Source organism: Poecilia reticulata, linkage group LG16, assembly GCF_000633615.1.
Source record: "Poecilia reticulata strain Guanapo linkage group LG16, Guppy_female_1.0+MT, whole genome shotgun sequence".
Lineage (NCBI taxonomy): Eukaryota > Metazoa > Chordata > Actinopteri > Cyprinodontiformes > Poeciliidae > Poecilia > Poecilia reticulata.
Window position 1 is genome coordinate 26,523,442 of NC_024346.1, and position 16,151 is coordinate 26,539,592.

The following is a 16,151-nucleotide window of genomic DNA, read 5'->3' on the forward strand; positions in this document are numbered from 1 at the left end:
GAACCACAGAGCTCTGTTAGGTTAAAGCTCATCTTCTGAAGTTGGGATATTTTTCCTCCAACAGGTTCCAGAGGAATCACCTCAAACCAGATGTTGGACTGGATTTTATTTCAATGTCATTTGTGAAAGTTAGAATCCCATTTTCAACAGTGGAGCTATAAAGGTTGAAAAAGGTTATTATTTTGGAGAAAATCTTATCAACATTAATATTTCCACTAAATAAGAGGCAAAAAACAAACAATTGTTTGATAAAGGAAAAGCCTCTCAGACTCTAAGCCCGACAGCACCAAACATTTTTTTTATATTAGACAATTAAATTTCACACAATTATCGTGGTAGAAGCCATTTGTTTGTTAAATACTTAATGAAACATATTTACCGTTTTTGATGTTTGTTGTAAATGACGTATAGTCACAAAGAACAAGGTAATTAGTCCAAGATTGTCGTTTATTCGTTCAGAAACTACAGCGGCTGTGATGCACCACAGCAAAAGTAAAACAACCCGAACAGGTGATCAACTCTAAACCACTCGCACATTTTTATTCTCCATCTCTGTCATTAAGCACACCCGTTGCCTTGGCAACCTCCTGCGCTCCACAAGCCAACCAGAGATTACGTTAAAACATAACATTCAGTCCGATACGGTATTAGGTTTTCAGGCTGGATATTTATTTTGCTATCATTAATAAGCCTCTCATGAACACAGCGGTGGTTGATTAGTTCATTTTAAACTCCTGCTCTGCTGGTTATTTTGGAAATGAAACCGAAATGCACAGAATTGCGCAACACCTTGTAGAAACAATAATCACTGAGATTATTATTGCTGTTGAGTTATTAATTTGAACACGTTTTATTGATTTTGTTGTTGTTCTTTAATAAAGTTACTAACGTTTTAAGCGAGTCAGAGGAGGACGTGCTGCTCTCAGCATCCTGGCTGTGTTCAGTTTGTCACCTAATGCCGAGATCAACTCAAAACCTTCCGCGATCGTCGTGTTGCACCGCTGCTCTAGCAAAGCACGAACAGTTCAGAAACGACATGAAATGGGAAAAAGGTTATTTATTAACTGATTAAGTCGTGTTTTTGATTGTTCTTGAAAAACTAATCAGTCACGGCTAATTAGTGGGCGGACTCACTGCTGCACAGTGAATCCATTAATTCTTTACAGCAGACAGCTGCTCCTCTCTCTTGCAGGTACTGCGTACCCCCGCTAAATCTTTTAGGGGTMCGCAGTACCCTGCCGTACCCCCTTACTTTCACCCCTGCTTCCAACACAAGATATTGTTATTTTTCCTTCTTTTTGTGAACAGGTTTTTTTTTCCTTTTACTTTTTGATTGACAGTCTTATTGTTGGAGTTGGCAACAGCATCCTAGCGCACCCTATTGGGCAGATAAGTTAAGATGGCAGAGTAGCAAGCCAGGAATGCATCATAAGATATCAAGTAGTCTGAAACAATCGTTGCAGCTTAAGAAAAACAAAAAAACTTGTGGTATGTCAGTTCAAAACGTAAAAAGAGTAACGATGGTCGTTACCACCTAAATTTGTCCTATGACATCAAGAGCCAACAAGTATTTCCACCAGTAAACAACCTCAGAAACCTGCTGTCAGTTTTTCTTTTTTTCTTTTTCCCCTTCTCTGTGGAACAGCGGGTGCTGCCAGACAGAAGGACCCTCTGCCAGCAAAACACTCAGACGCAGCCCAACACTACAACACTTCTTCTCACTCTGTGGGAGGTCTCTGGACCCAGACAGCAGCCTGATGGAGGCTCAGTGGAAACTTCTTCATGGTAATTCCACAGAGGGTGACAGCAAAAAGACCTTTGATCGAGAGCAAAATTCCTCCTCTGTGGGTTTTGGACTGAAAGTGAGTAACACTCAGCAGAACACGCAGAGTACGATATACTGCTTGAAGTGCCGAAACCGGGATAGAAACTGGGATATTAGGTAGCTGCTGATGAAGAGGAGGCAGCAGTAAATCTGAACAGGGCCACACAGCCACAGCGAGATCCAATTTATACTGGAATGTCTCTGCAACATCTGTGAAGCAGGTTAGTGAAAGTACTAATCTGCTCTACATAGAACCCGCATTCACCAAAGATCGTTTGCTTGACTCGACTGCCATGATTGTGGCAATAGGTATTACAACGGTGCTGCAATCTAACTACTCCATCCAGCCATCCATCAATTTTCTGATAGTCCAATGTTGAGTCAGGAAGGTAATAGGTCCAGACGGGGAACCCGGTCATCCCTCTCACCGGATATACCCTGCAATCTATTCCTTGGGATTCAAAGGATCCAAGTTCAGAAAGGATTTGTAGCAGTAGTCTCAAACTACTGTCCTCAAGAGCTGGGGTTCTCTCTTCTTGGCTCTGATATTAGCTCACTGGCATTGCTCCACTGAACTTGACTGCATGCAAGAGAGGCAGTTTTGCCGTTTAAATCAAGTGTGTAAGACGAGGGACACATGTTAAAGTTGTAGGATTCTGGCCCTCAAGGACTGCAGTTTGAGACCACTGACTTATAACCTCTCCAGTGAATTCTAGGTCTAGTATGGGGTCTGCTTGTAGTGGGGCATGTCCAGAAAAGCTCCAAAAGGAAGTCCCCCGCAGGCATCCTGATCAGACCCCCAAGTGATTAGTCTTGATGCGAAGGGCACACGGCTCTAACTTAAGATCAGCTCGATGTTGGATTTTCTCACCAACTCTCTAAAGCAGAGTCTGGCCACCGTGTTGAGCAAGCTGATGTCATTTTCTTGTATCTAGAACCTCAGTCTTTCTGTCATGATCCATATTCCATAATCAGAGATAAGGGACAGAACATAGACGGACCATCTCTGGTTGCATCCTGTCACATTTAGTGAGGGAAAGATCATTCTTTTGCTTAAAGTAAAGACTAACCACTTCACATTCTGCTGCAAACTGCTTCAATGCCTGCTGGAGGTCATGGCCAGAAGAAACCAACAGACTCAGACCAACAATTAAAAAGGCAGAGGTTAAGACTTTGAGGTTCCCGACACCTTCCAAGCCACAACTACACCTTAAGAAGCTTGTTCATGACACCACAAGCAGTACTGGTGACAAAGGCCAGTCCTGGTGTTTAACCAGTGAGGAACAAACCCAACTTTGGCAAAGAAAAGAGATGTTTTGTCATGCAAGGCCCAGGGAGTCCTGCAGCATCCTGCACTCTGCAAAACGCCACAAACCAATAACTCTGAGACCTTCATAGGCTGCAACTGGATTTAACATTTGACCAGATGAACCGGATGTATTTTAGACTTAACAAAAAGTCACATATTTTTGTTCTGAAATGGTTTAAAACTGAGTTCAAAGCAAACCACACAACTAGGTTATAAAAGGAGAGGACACAACATAATGAATAATGGGAACACTGAGATCATTGCCATTCTTGAGAAGTAATGAGAATAGACTGGAAAAGCTGCTACTCAAAATGTAGTTTCGAGTAGCAGTAGTATTTGTTTCTGAAATGAAAATAAAGTGATGCACCCTGGATTAGTACTGCCACACAATCCTTAAAAACACACCCATGTGGACAAACACGGTTTAAAGTTCAAGCTGTTGTAAGCTTCATGGTGAGTTCTTTACAGAACAGTGCTGAAAAAAATTCACTCATTAATTGTTGGCTTTTCTATAAAAATTGTTTACATACATATACAATATACATATATTATTTATCACACTAAGAAGTTGATAATGGATTTCGAGGGATTATGTTTACTTCCTCTTGGTTCACCTTTTCTGTTACCATACATGCAGATTTGCAAAACCCATGTGGTTCCATCATTATTTTAAACCATATCTTTGTTGTTTTTGTCTGTTTAATGCTGTTCTCTTACTTATATAATCAGAAGTAATCACTACTCTGAACATTCAAAAACTGACTGATATTGAAATCTGACGAAACTCCCAAGCTGAATCTCTGTAGTTGCTCTTTAGTCTATTGCTTGCCTTTGCACAACCAGTTTTTAAAAGAACAGTGACCAATTTTTGTTTGATAACATTCTAGATCTGTATTACAGTGGCCCCTCGTTATAAGGCGGTTCACCTTTCGCGGTCTTGCTGCTTCGCGGATTTTTTTTGTGCAGTCTTTCTCACAATGCATTGTGTTCTGCATCCTGATTGGCTAAACAGTCTCTGAGCTCTTTCTCTACCTGTGTGCCAATAACGTTACGGTATTTAAATATAAGTAATACAGATTGGCCATTCAGGAGATGAAAGCTGAAAACTTTGAATGCCTGCTGGAAAAAATCTGTGGCCAGAGGCAGCGCAAAACCCGACCGGAAGCTCGGTGGACGAGATCCATCGCTCTGCCGTAGATACAGCTGTGAATCTCGCAGGGCAGGTTGGAGGAGACGCTTTAATGACACGACTCCGGAGCACACTAAGGCCCGATCGATGAACACGCACATCCGCTGACTTGAAAACAGGTTTTGTTCTTTGGTTTCACTGTAGAGTATTTAATTATGCTGTATAATAATTGTAAAAATTAAAGGGAACTCTACTTCGCGGATTTCACTTATCGCGGATTATTTTCAGAACACAACCCCAGCGAAAAACGAGGGATCACTGTATAGGCATGATTATTGGTCTATTTATCTGATTAGCAATCATCAATTACAATCATCTATTAACATCAACAATGATGTTAATTGAAAAAAGAAAAATCCCTGCTACTCACTGCCTGTCCTTGTCAGTTAACCTGCTTAATGCCATGTTCAGACATCCTCAGCTATCCCATAGTGCTTTACAGAGCACAACTAAAATGAGGGTTAGCTGTAAATCTAGTGAAATCCAGCTCATGTGTTATGAGCTGAATTATCAACAAGTCATCTGAAAAAAAAGATCATATATGCTAAAGTTAGCCCAGCACTTTTGCAAATTGCTCCACATAAAAACTTTGATAGTGAGGACAAAACGTGGCTTTATTAAAGACTCTGGTTGTATGTGTTGAGTCAAATAGGAACTTTCTTACTTAGGTCCATGTTACAGGAGAGTTTTAAAAATGTGCTCCAGACTCTACAGTTCACACAAAATATATCTAAATGCCAGAAAGGAACATTTCTAGAACATATAATAATGACAAAAGAAATCTTCCAATTATCAAACCGTTATCAACTGGCTGTTCTTCGATGACTTCAAATATTATCTTGGGGGGCAAAATATCCTCACTAAGCAATTTTAATAATTATCAGAAGTCATCTCCTTCATGCCTTTGATTTTACCACATGTGCATTCCCGTCCAGAGCCTCCCTCTTCGTCTGCTCTCCACCTGGATCAGCTTACCACCTGGCTTTGTTTCCTACCTCCTTTCTCTCATTTCAGCTGTGTTTTAGTTCATTCCTGAGGCTTACCTTTGCTCGAATAGAACGACTCCATGCTGCAGATTTCCTGAGCGGAGACCTTTGGAACCTTAGGAACCGAAGACATTTTTTCTCCCCCTTAACAACTCCCTTTCTTCTTTTTGATCTTACTTTCTCCGCGTTTTCTGTCAAACAACGTCACGCTGTGCAGAACAACAAAAAAAAGTGGTCTCCCTCCTCTTCCTCTTACACAGGTCAGAGCCGCCCTCTATAATAATACCTCTGTTCACGTAAATGCGCGAGCATGAAATGTGTGTGCAGCTGAAGTGTTCATTGGCATTTGCGCAATAAAGGGAATGGGAAAAAAGCAAGAAGATGGGTTAAAAAAAAAAAAAAAAAGATAAACTAGGGTCAGACTTCAACGATTGTCCTGAATTGTTCAGTCAGTGGTTATTGTAACCTTGCACCATTCAGTGCATTGTATTGGAGAAAAGGAGGGAAAATTACTTGAAAACAAGTCTATCTTTTCAGATCAAAGCCAATAGAGACTTAACAGAGACATATGTGATGATGACAATGTCCAGAACCTGGAACCACAAAAAGTGAGTGTATATTGATCAAATTTATACCAAACAGACTTCCAATAATGTACTTAGTAAAGCTGCTGCAGTCGTTACGGTGCACTGAAATAATGGAGGTGGTGTAAGCAGTGGTTAATGATTAACAGTACAGTCTCAGAAACATTAACTCAGGTTTAAGGCGTGAAGTAAACACAAGAAAGAGCCAAACTCAAAACTGAAGTAGTTTTTTTTTTCTTGAGATCTGTTCTGTGTTGGTGTATAACTAGATCAAAGTCAGTACATGAAAGTAAAATGATTTGATGTGCAGCTATTTAAGCAACAGCTAAAAGGAAAGGAGTCGTATTTCAACATGGGAAAGTTTTCTATGGTGTTTGCAGTCAGTCTTCTTTGTTTATCTTAGCCGGATTTTATCCATGATGTTGGATCTCTTGTGCAGAACGTTACCAAACTTTATTTCAATGTCTTTTTACTATATGACATTTCAAATGTCATTGAAATCGAAATGTCATTTGAAGACATTTCAGTGACTGGCATTGGGGTTCTATGAGGAATCCTATTAAGATAAAATATTATTGCAAGTGAAATAATGTTACTATCAAATATTAAAAGATTTTTGGATTCTTCAGTGCTAATGTAAGGAATATTCAACTTTTATTTTTTATTTTTTCTCATAATAAGACAATGTACGGCTTTCACGTTCTCACAGCATGTCTCCAACCTCCAAAGCCCAAACTACCATCAGGACTTTGTAGTAGTCTAGAACATAACCAGAGTATCAGGTTCAATAAGTGACTACAGAAACATTTAGCACATAAAGAGTGGGGTATTTTCTCAACAACAGATAGAAGTGTATATTGCTGTGCAAACTCTAGACCTTTCCAGAGCTGTACATTCACGCATTACATGCCATTAAAAAAAATAATAATAATAATAAATAAATAATAATAATAATCTTCTTTCAATGCATTTCAAAGGAGCAGGTGTAGTCCAGTGTGGAAAAAGTGAATAATGAAGGAATGCTGTGTTTACATGAACATCTGTTAGGTTTTATTTACTATGAGGAAGACACTAAGTCAAATCCCATCTGTGGATTAGCCTTACTATAACCTGAGGATATCCCCCGAGCCTCATCAGCCACTAAAATAGCCCAGCGAAACAGAAGGGAAACTGCCGGTGACGCATTTCCTGCAGGAGTGCAGGAAAAGCGTGCATCAGGAATGTCTTAAATTATGTTCAAAGAAAGACGAGATTTAAAAACCGCAAGAAGGAATGTCTGCAAGGTGCTGACGTACAAGACAACAAGGGTTATTAAAAGTCTCTCGGGTTTAAATGTAAAATAATATATGGAATAAAAACTGATTGCAGTCCAATTTAATCAGTGTTAAAACCCTGAAAGTAATCTCGGTTCATGCATTTCAAGATTCCCATGTGTGTTACTGGAATAATGGGAGGAAAGGATGGAAGGCGTGCATGTCAACAATAAGAATCTGAATATCCATTGTGCTGTAATTTTTATGTAACTAGGCCGTACTGAGGCCAACACCCTGCCAGGTGGTTAATACTCACACTGTCCTTGTTTATTGTTACTTTGCTGACAAAAACAACTCAAATGTCTCAAGTTAAACAGTTTCATCACATTCAAATAATAAAAAAAAAGAAAAGTGAAAAACTTTCTTGGCATCTTTGGCTGCTCAAATGAGGATGACCAGTTCCATTTTATGATAAGCTACTATTGGGTACCTAACTGACTTGGCATAAAAAACATTAGCTGTAGCTTGTATAAAACACAAACCAGAGAGGCTCCAGCTTCATTCTTGTTAAGGTAGGACTGTTAAAAGTACAAGCAGCATAACAAACAGGAGCGACATTCTCTCCAAAAGCAACTTGAAATCTAAATTTGTGAGTTTGATTTCAAATTGAACGCGAAAGTATAAGAATTGAAATTTTAAAAATTACCATATTGATACAGTTGTGAGGATCCATATGTTATATTCCTATAGCTGCAACAGTAATAATTTTGTACTTTTTGTTTTAAATAAAATCAAATAGGTCACGGCAGAAATGTGCATCTTTATACTGTGAAGCAAAGTAAAGTTATTTTTGGTTATCATACCAAAAAAACATTGTAAAAGTGTCATTGAAACTAATACTTAAAACTTAACATTTTAAAGACCAAAGAAATTGAGTAAATGTTTATTATTTATTTAGCTTTGGCTTACTGAAGTGGCAAAAATAAAAGTCTGACAAAAGGAGTAGTTCTCTTAATATTATTTTAGTGATTTATACCAAACTATTGGGCCATTGAAAACTAATTTAATCTGAATGTCATGCCTTAAAAGAAAAAGAAAACAGCTTCACTCTTGTTGTCACAAGTATGACATTTACCCCCAAAATCTTAATTGATTGATTTTTAATCAATTAAATAAATAAATAATAATGGTCAGAATAATAGACCATTAAAATGTTTGCCTCCTTTGGCATCAAATTTTGTTAGTAAAGTAGAAATTAAAAATGAAGGATGGTAACAGCTTTTTTACAGATTGATATTTATTCTCTGGATAGTTTAACTGTAAGTATTAGTTTCTTAATGAAAGCATTCATTACATGACAGTAAACTGTTGTAGCTCCTTTTTAGTCGTGCATTACCTTTTTAGGGGAATTTTTGGAAGCCGGCTGGTCTCAAAGACTAAATACACGCGGACAGATGGGCACCAACCCAGACTTTGAAACTGCAGCCAACAGAGATTACACCGATTTGTTCCAGGCTTCTGAAACGCTGAACAAGATCCACTTCAACGCTTCTCATGCAACAAAAAAATGGAAAGCAAACAACCTCTATTTAAGGAGATGTAACTTCCTGAAACTTCAGAAAGTACTTGAAATTTTCCTTCCTGTCTTTGTAGTTTTTGTTTTGGAGAAAGCTGGTCTTTTTTTTGTTCCCAATTGGCTAGACTTGAAGACGTAGGATCAAACAAATAAGACTGAAGAGAGATATCTCGACCCAATCAAATCAAACGGACTCAAGACTTTGATTAGGATCACGCTCAGTACAATTAGCTTCTGAGCTTCTCTGTTTTCCCCACTAGCTACGTCATCACACAGTTGCTCTGTAAGGTTGCTACATTAGCGGTGTACACTGAGCAGTGTCAAATATTTCATGCACCCATCTCCCACATATGACCTTTCTTTGTCAGTATAAAGCGCTGCATTGTTGGGAAGAGTTTCTCCTACTTCTCACTCTGTTGAAACTGACAGCACATCCATCAAGAGGCCACACTGTGGCGTCTCCTCATGCCAGGCAACAAACGCAAGCGTGAAGCCCTCCCAAATGCAAACGGTGTTCTCCGTTTCCTGCAAACCGCTGACGGCGTCACCTGGCGATTTATTACTGCCGCTGGTTGTAAAGAATGTTCACCCACGCCTGTAAGCCCTGGCTCAGCAGTGTGCTGCTATGGGAAAGTCGTACCCCTAAAATAAGTTAGAAATAACAGCGTGGTGTGAGAAATTCTCCTTTTCACATAGATGTGGCAAATGAATCGAAAATAAGAGAAATAAATGCATCCTTTCAAGAAAGTCGCAAGCTGAAGATCCACAGAAAAAACCCCCAACAAAAACACTGAAGTATGCCAGAATTTTACACAACTTTGAATAACAATTATATACCTCTATATAATAGAAGCGAAGTGAACTAGAATGAAATCAGCCAAAGCTGATATCAATATTTGTCATCCAAACTGCTGTTATAAGCTCTTATCATAGCGTTTCAATAAGGTCTACGGAAATGAAAACAGATTCAATTTCCCATTTTTCTGTCCTGGAATGACGTACAAGTGTGATTACAGCTAAGAACATTTCCTGAGTTATACAGCTGTTTCCTTCAGATGACAGAGGTTAGTCATAGTTTGTACTTGGGAAGCACACCCAGTTTCTTACTCCACTGTCGTTAATGCTTTCTACTGACTGTGATGTTTCATTAACATGACCAAGCAATGAACCTCAGTTTTTTTTCCTACTTTCGTGATGTGATGAGAAGAAATGCCAAGACCAAAGTGACTTAACTTTCTATTGGCGTACACGTTGCTATGTAATGTACAGTGGACGGCTGGTATTTCCAGGGATTAGAGGCTACAGCCTCCTGCAAATCTGACCCCCTCGAAAACGTTTATGATTACCTGTTTTAATAGGCCAAACACCAAATATTTATATAAGCAACAATCTAAGCACTACCGTAGAAGCTAACCTTCACAGTCTTCCTTATTTCCGCTCTTTGGAGATACAGCCAATCAGCTCAAAGGGGGAAGAAATGGAGCACCTGGATTGGATGCTTTGCAAACACAAGTCAAAAGTATGTCAAGTAGCATCGTGCCAAGATATTTCAGCCTTCAAGCTGCATTTTTTTTTTTTTTTTTTTCAAATATTCCAAGCATTCTCTGTGGAATATTCCCCAAACAGGTGAATTTTCCTAGAATAATTAGGGTCTGATCAAACTCAAAATTGGCTGTAGTATTCACAGATCTTTCCACGGAACATGACTTCAATCCGTGACCAACCAGTTGGACAATAAAGGAATAAAAATAATGAAATCTTTTTCTGATGGCATGTTAGCATTACCACGCTATCCTACCAACAAAACTCCCAGGTTTAGAAGCTGCAACTGCAGTAAGAAAACTCAAGTATCAGTGTTTTGTTTCCCAGTATCAGTAAGATGTTTACAAAGGCAGCCAGATGAAGCACAGAAGATGTAAGAATGAAAGTAGATGATCTGCAGAGGAATGTCAGCTATTCATTCCAGCTGCTACAACAGAAAGCTAAACTCTGGCAGCTGCTGGTCACTTCACCTCCTCATGATTTTTACTTTAGCAGTTTCGGTTGTTGGTGCCAAATGTTTTGAGTACGGAAATATAAAAATCCGCCCTCAGTGCATCACTACTGAAAAGGATGTTGTATACTAGATCTGACAGTTTAACATCACTTTGATGACATATTTTCCAGAAAACATTCAAGGTTTCTGCTCTAAGCATGCTGATTTTGTTTTCAAGGCTCACTCTATTTCCTTCCACATGGTTTCAAGTCTCTGTAATTTTGAGCACAGCCGTGAGATCCACCAGAGAAGTGTTGTGACTCACGTTTCAATTCACATAAAGAACCAAAGCGTCAGAGATCCCGCTGCAGTTACACAAACCTGAGTGACGCAACGTTTCATTAAATCATCCACATCTCAGGCTCAACAGTAGACACTGGTTGCAGTTTTATAAACACACTTCCTTCACAGGACGATAAATGGGAGTAATTAATAAAGTAAATTTTAGATGAGCCGAGCTAATCGTCAATAAATGCACAGCTCAGCAAGTTCACACACAATCCAGCGGCCCAAAATGTGGGCGTAGTTTGGATCTCTGTTAGGATCATTGGTGGATAAGTAAGGATGAGGATCAGATTTTTTTTTTTCTAAATCCAGTTATGCGTTGTTTGATGCCAAAACAGAAGCCGGCACACAAAGATAAATAAGAAACTGGATTCTCATATTTTTAGAAAACATAGCGCTGCATTCCTTCCTAATAGTTTTTTGGAATTATTTTGAATGAACGCTGAAAAATCAAATTTTTCACTCCATTACCTTCCACATTGTTTTTCAGCTTTTTCTGTTTTTTTGCTGCATGATTTCAACAGAAAAACCATGTTTTTAATTCTGGTATTTAATCCACTGCCGACAAAGATTACATTTTCTTAACTTGTGCAAGAAATATGAAAAGAAGTGTGTTTATGCATCATGCAGAACTGAAGACAGAGTTTTTTTTGTTTCATTTTGGTCATCATGTCCTTTGTAGCTGTTCTTGCACGTTAACAGTCTGTCTGCAAACGCAGCAGGTCACATACGGACAGGAAGTAAATAAACCACACCTCGCCTGGCTGCTTTATATGGACTTCCTTTTTGGATTTTTCAAGTATGAAAGTTACAGTTATCCATCTAAGCCCTTTGGATTCTCACTCTACTGTCAAATCTACAGATCAATAGTTAAAAATAATGACTTGCAATTTATAACAAATGACTCATGAGTCCTTTCTCACACTAAAGCTTCCCAGAACATGAATCAGTTCTTGAATCTTGAAGCAATCCAGCACCAGATGAGCAAATATCCGTGGCTTTTATTGAAAAAAAAAAAAGTTTTAATTGCAGCCAACATTTACCGCCGTGTTTACAATCCGTCTTTATTTTTGTCCAGAACTTCCCGCAACTTTTAGCTTCGAGCATGTCCACCGAAAAGAACTCAACAAGCGGGGAAGTTTACGGGGTTATCTAACTCTTATCAGCGTCCGGCCGTCATATCACTGTGCCATCGCTGAAGACAGAAACTCGAAGCAGCACATGCACACAGAACTGGTTCTGAGGTGACACGGAAACCTGACGAGCAATGCGTCGGGGAGACGTAACCATAGTAACATAACAACTATAATCTTGATACTGATACAGAGGCGCAAATGAAGAGAACTATACAAACATTTGTTAAATGTGATCATGCTAGTAACTTGGGGTGAGATAAGATGTAAAATGGTGATGCAGCTCTGCAGGGTTATTGTGCTTTTCCCTGCAGCAGCAGTCTGGTTGAAAGCGCCCTGATGAGGTTTTACCAGACCATTTAAAAACAACAATGAGAAGCAGAGTTGAGGTTTCTCACACGGCGTAAGCTCAGTATTTCTTCAGCCTTTCTAACAATAACTCCCAGCCACCCCTCCCTTCCGATGCATTAACAAAACCGCAGCACAATGTCTCTCCATTCTCTACTCTTAGCTGTTTTGTTTCCATTACAAGTCTCATATTATCAAAAAAAAAAAAAAAAAAACAGCAAGTTTTTTTCTGTAAATTCAAATCAGAATAAAAAAAACAATACCTTTCAGTAAAGTAATCTCATTCTGGATGGAGATGGAAAACTCCATTTGGGGTTCCTAACCTCTTTTTCTCAAAAAATGATGGGAAAATAAACGCCTCAGTAGTCTGGTGTCCTTTATCTGACGAGATGATAGAAACGTCTCCCTGTCTGAGCAGATTCCTGTGTCTCAACTCTTCTTCTCTTTGGTCACTTTCCTGCTCAGCAGGTCGGCTGACCGGGACTCGCCTCTCTGTTTTGGTTCCTGTCATAAACAATGTGAGGCGCACACAGACACACACTCATTCATTCTCAGTCATATGCACACTCTGAAGTATTTTCTGTGCAGAATCCAAAGCTCCTCCCTTTCCTTTTTCAAATACAACTGGATTGTTATCTTCACTGCATTGCAAATTCACTCAGAGAGAAAATGACCTCGGACTCAGGTAAGCCAACCAGAGCGATCGGCTGATGCAGAGAGACTGATATGGGGAGAATCAAAGACAATAGAGTAAAAATCTGTTTTTCTTGTGAGAGAATAAAGGATGACGGTGATGCTTTTGTGTGAAAAAGAGAGAGAGAAGAGACTAAATACTTAGTAACAGCACCACTTTTTTACCCCTTTTTTTTATCCTGCCACCAATCCCAAACACAGGAATACATGGAAGTATCTTCAATTTCTACACAGACCAAAATGAGCTGCACTTGTCACCAAGTACCAGCAGTAAGAAACATATTGCTTAAAAATCACCCATACCGTTTGTGAAAAAAAACAAACTAGATTGCTTTTGTTTCCTTTACTCCTGCTGAATTACAAAAGCCAAAAATAACCCATTAAAGAAGCAGAATTGTTTGCTTTTCAGGCACATAGCACTATGTTAGCAACAATGTTAACTTCAGTTGTTATAAAAATGCTGTACATTTGAAATATGACAAATTTAACTCCTTGAAATTGGGCCTCTGTCTATTTAAGAAGCTCCTGTTCTTTCTGAAACTCTGCCTTCAGGAAGTCATCACAACATGGCACCACTGTTAATCCTTTAACAACATTTTTACCGGTGTTGCACTGAAAAGTAGCTCATATAATAATGAGCTCAGTCCCACCAGGTGTTTGCTAAATGATGCTGGCTAGTCTGAAGGAGCTGAGTGGGGAAGAGCTGCTCAGACACTTGGAAACTGCAGCTCCTCTGAGGAGCTATGTGGTCGAAAGGATTTTTCAAGTGTGCTTTAACAATCAACGCAGCACTCAGAGTACGTATGTTTTTGATGAAGGAATAACATAACATGATATAAAGCTAGAAACAGTTGATTTTACATAAATCCACTTCATATCACAAAAAGAAAGAAAAGGGAATGGTAGCAGACTCTAAATCTTTGATTCTTTTAAATTTATTTCAGCTTTGCATGTTATACACAATTGTGTCTTCATGACAAGCAGCAACAAAAGGCCTAAAGCTCCCATGGCTTATTCGCTATTCTGTTTGTGATCCGTTTATCATCCTTTCACTACAGAAATGTACTGGTGAGGAAAAAAACAATCTAAACATTTGTCTAACAGTGGACTGAAAATGAGAAGAAAAAAAATCAGCCACTGTTCCAAGAAAAACTATTTAATAAGACCATTTATAAATAGTACAGGAATACTGGCTCAAAGTGTAAGGAAATTATGGGAAACCTTTCGGAAAGTACAGCAGCTCAGCTCAACGTGCTGAGCTAGTGGAACAAGTTATTTCACAATAATAATAATAAAAACAATCTAGCACAGGTACAACTGCTTTATATTAACTTTCCTCTAAACAAATTTATAAAAATACTTAGGACAAAAGCTGGAGTATACTTCACATGTTGGTATGTTTTCTCTCTTTACTTTGCTGCTTGGTGAATTTGCAGTACGGTCAGTGAATATGCAATGTCAACATAACAGTACCTTTTGCAGGAATGTCAGATGCACCTTTTCATTAAAAAGCAAATAACTGCTATAAGTCCGATGTCCATCGGGTTAGCATTCCAGATGTATATTGCTAAGATTTCATATCTGTAGGAATGTTAAAAATGCAACAAGAAGGTAGCATTTCCTTTACCATCATTCGGCAGGTCCCATGTAAAAAAACAACAAAAAAACAGAAATAAGAACATTTTCAGTCATTTAAATGCAGCCTGGTTCTGATCATTTAGAGGCTTTAAATTCGAAGTTTTAGCCATTACCTCAACCAGGAAACCACGGCGTGCGTTTGCTAGCAAAGCTTGTGTACACTTTGAAATTTAGTAAAATAACTGAAGGCATAGGAAATCCATCCATAATATCAATAAGGTGTGCAAATGAGAACACGGCAGACACATTTTGGCAAATAAAAAAAATTGTAAGTCTTGTTTTTCCTTCTCTACCATGGAGAAATCAATCATCTGCACAAATGTGACTTTTACCGTTTTCTCTGAAATAAGCATTTCTGGAAAGAATTTTCTTCACAAACAATTTTTTCTGAGTGGCTTAATGAAATAAATTAGTCAGCAGAAAATGAAGCCTTGAGTTTGTTCGATGTGTTCACTAGATAGATGTGGATTTGTAGAGTTTTTCCTCCTGCTAAGGTCACTACAGCTTGTTCAAAACTAAAAACAAGCCGATGAATTACAACGAGCAAAACGTCTGGCCAAGGACGTGGCAATTTTTTATTTTTTTTAATGAACTCTAACAGCCATTACTTATAATTTAAAACATAGCAACAGCAGAAATAAATTAGCTAATTTAGTAGTCAAAGCTTTAAAGGCAAACTAAAGACATTAGCAAAGTTTTTTTAATCTTAGTTTACATTTTGCTTTTAAATTTATTTCAGTTCTTGATATTTTACATTTCATACACTTAATCTCTGAAATCTTGATCTTTTTTGTGAAATCATTCTTTTTTTCATTAATTATTTATTAATCGTGTTTTCACCAAATCTGAAACTTGAACATTTTTTTAATTTCCCTTATCTTGTGTGATAATCAGTGATTTCATCAACTCTGTTTAAACATCACAGGCAGTCTTATTGTCTGTACAGGCATTTCTTTTCACCCTCTACTGTAGAAAACTTGTAACCAACCAAAAAAAAAAGAAAAAAAAAAAAGAGAAAAAAACAAATTCCTAGAGACAAAAACGATCTCCACACAAAGTATCGTGTGTTTCATAGTGCTGCTGGCTCTCGGCTCCGCGGCTTCTGTGCTTTGTGTGCATCAGGCTGGTAGTCCTGCTGCGGACGTCCAGACAAAACATTCCTCCTGGCTGAGGTCACTGAGCCAGTCAAATCTCCAGCCCAATGCAGGGGCTTAAAGCTCCAGGCAGCAGTCAGCAGGAGAGCAAACTCCCCAATCAGCCTGGGATAAAACAGTTCCAAAGTGGGGAGTGTGTGTGT

General features: G+C 38.6%; 1 protein-coding gene across 9 annotated transcripts in view; it reads right to left on the reverse strand.

Annotated features, from left to right (window-relative positions):
- The window catches only part of plecb (plectin b), a 129,372-nt gene that overhangs the window by 83,413 nt on the left and 29,808 nt on the right, over positions 1–16,151 (reverse strand). For 2 of the 9 annotated variants that reach the window (XM_017309429.1, XM_008431973.2), the window contains exon 1: positions 12,787–12,911. The exons of 6 other annotated variants lie outside the window; for them this stretch is intronic. In XM_017309429.1, coding sequence (XP_017164918.1) covers positions 12,787–12,832 — 46 coding nt within the window. In that variant the 5' untranslated portion in view covers positions 12,833–12,911. Of the gene's footprint in view, positions 1–5,366; positions 5,458–12,786; positions 12,912–16,151 lie in introns of those variants that run through there. One more of the 9 variants, XM_008431969.2, reaches the window with a different exon arrangement.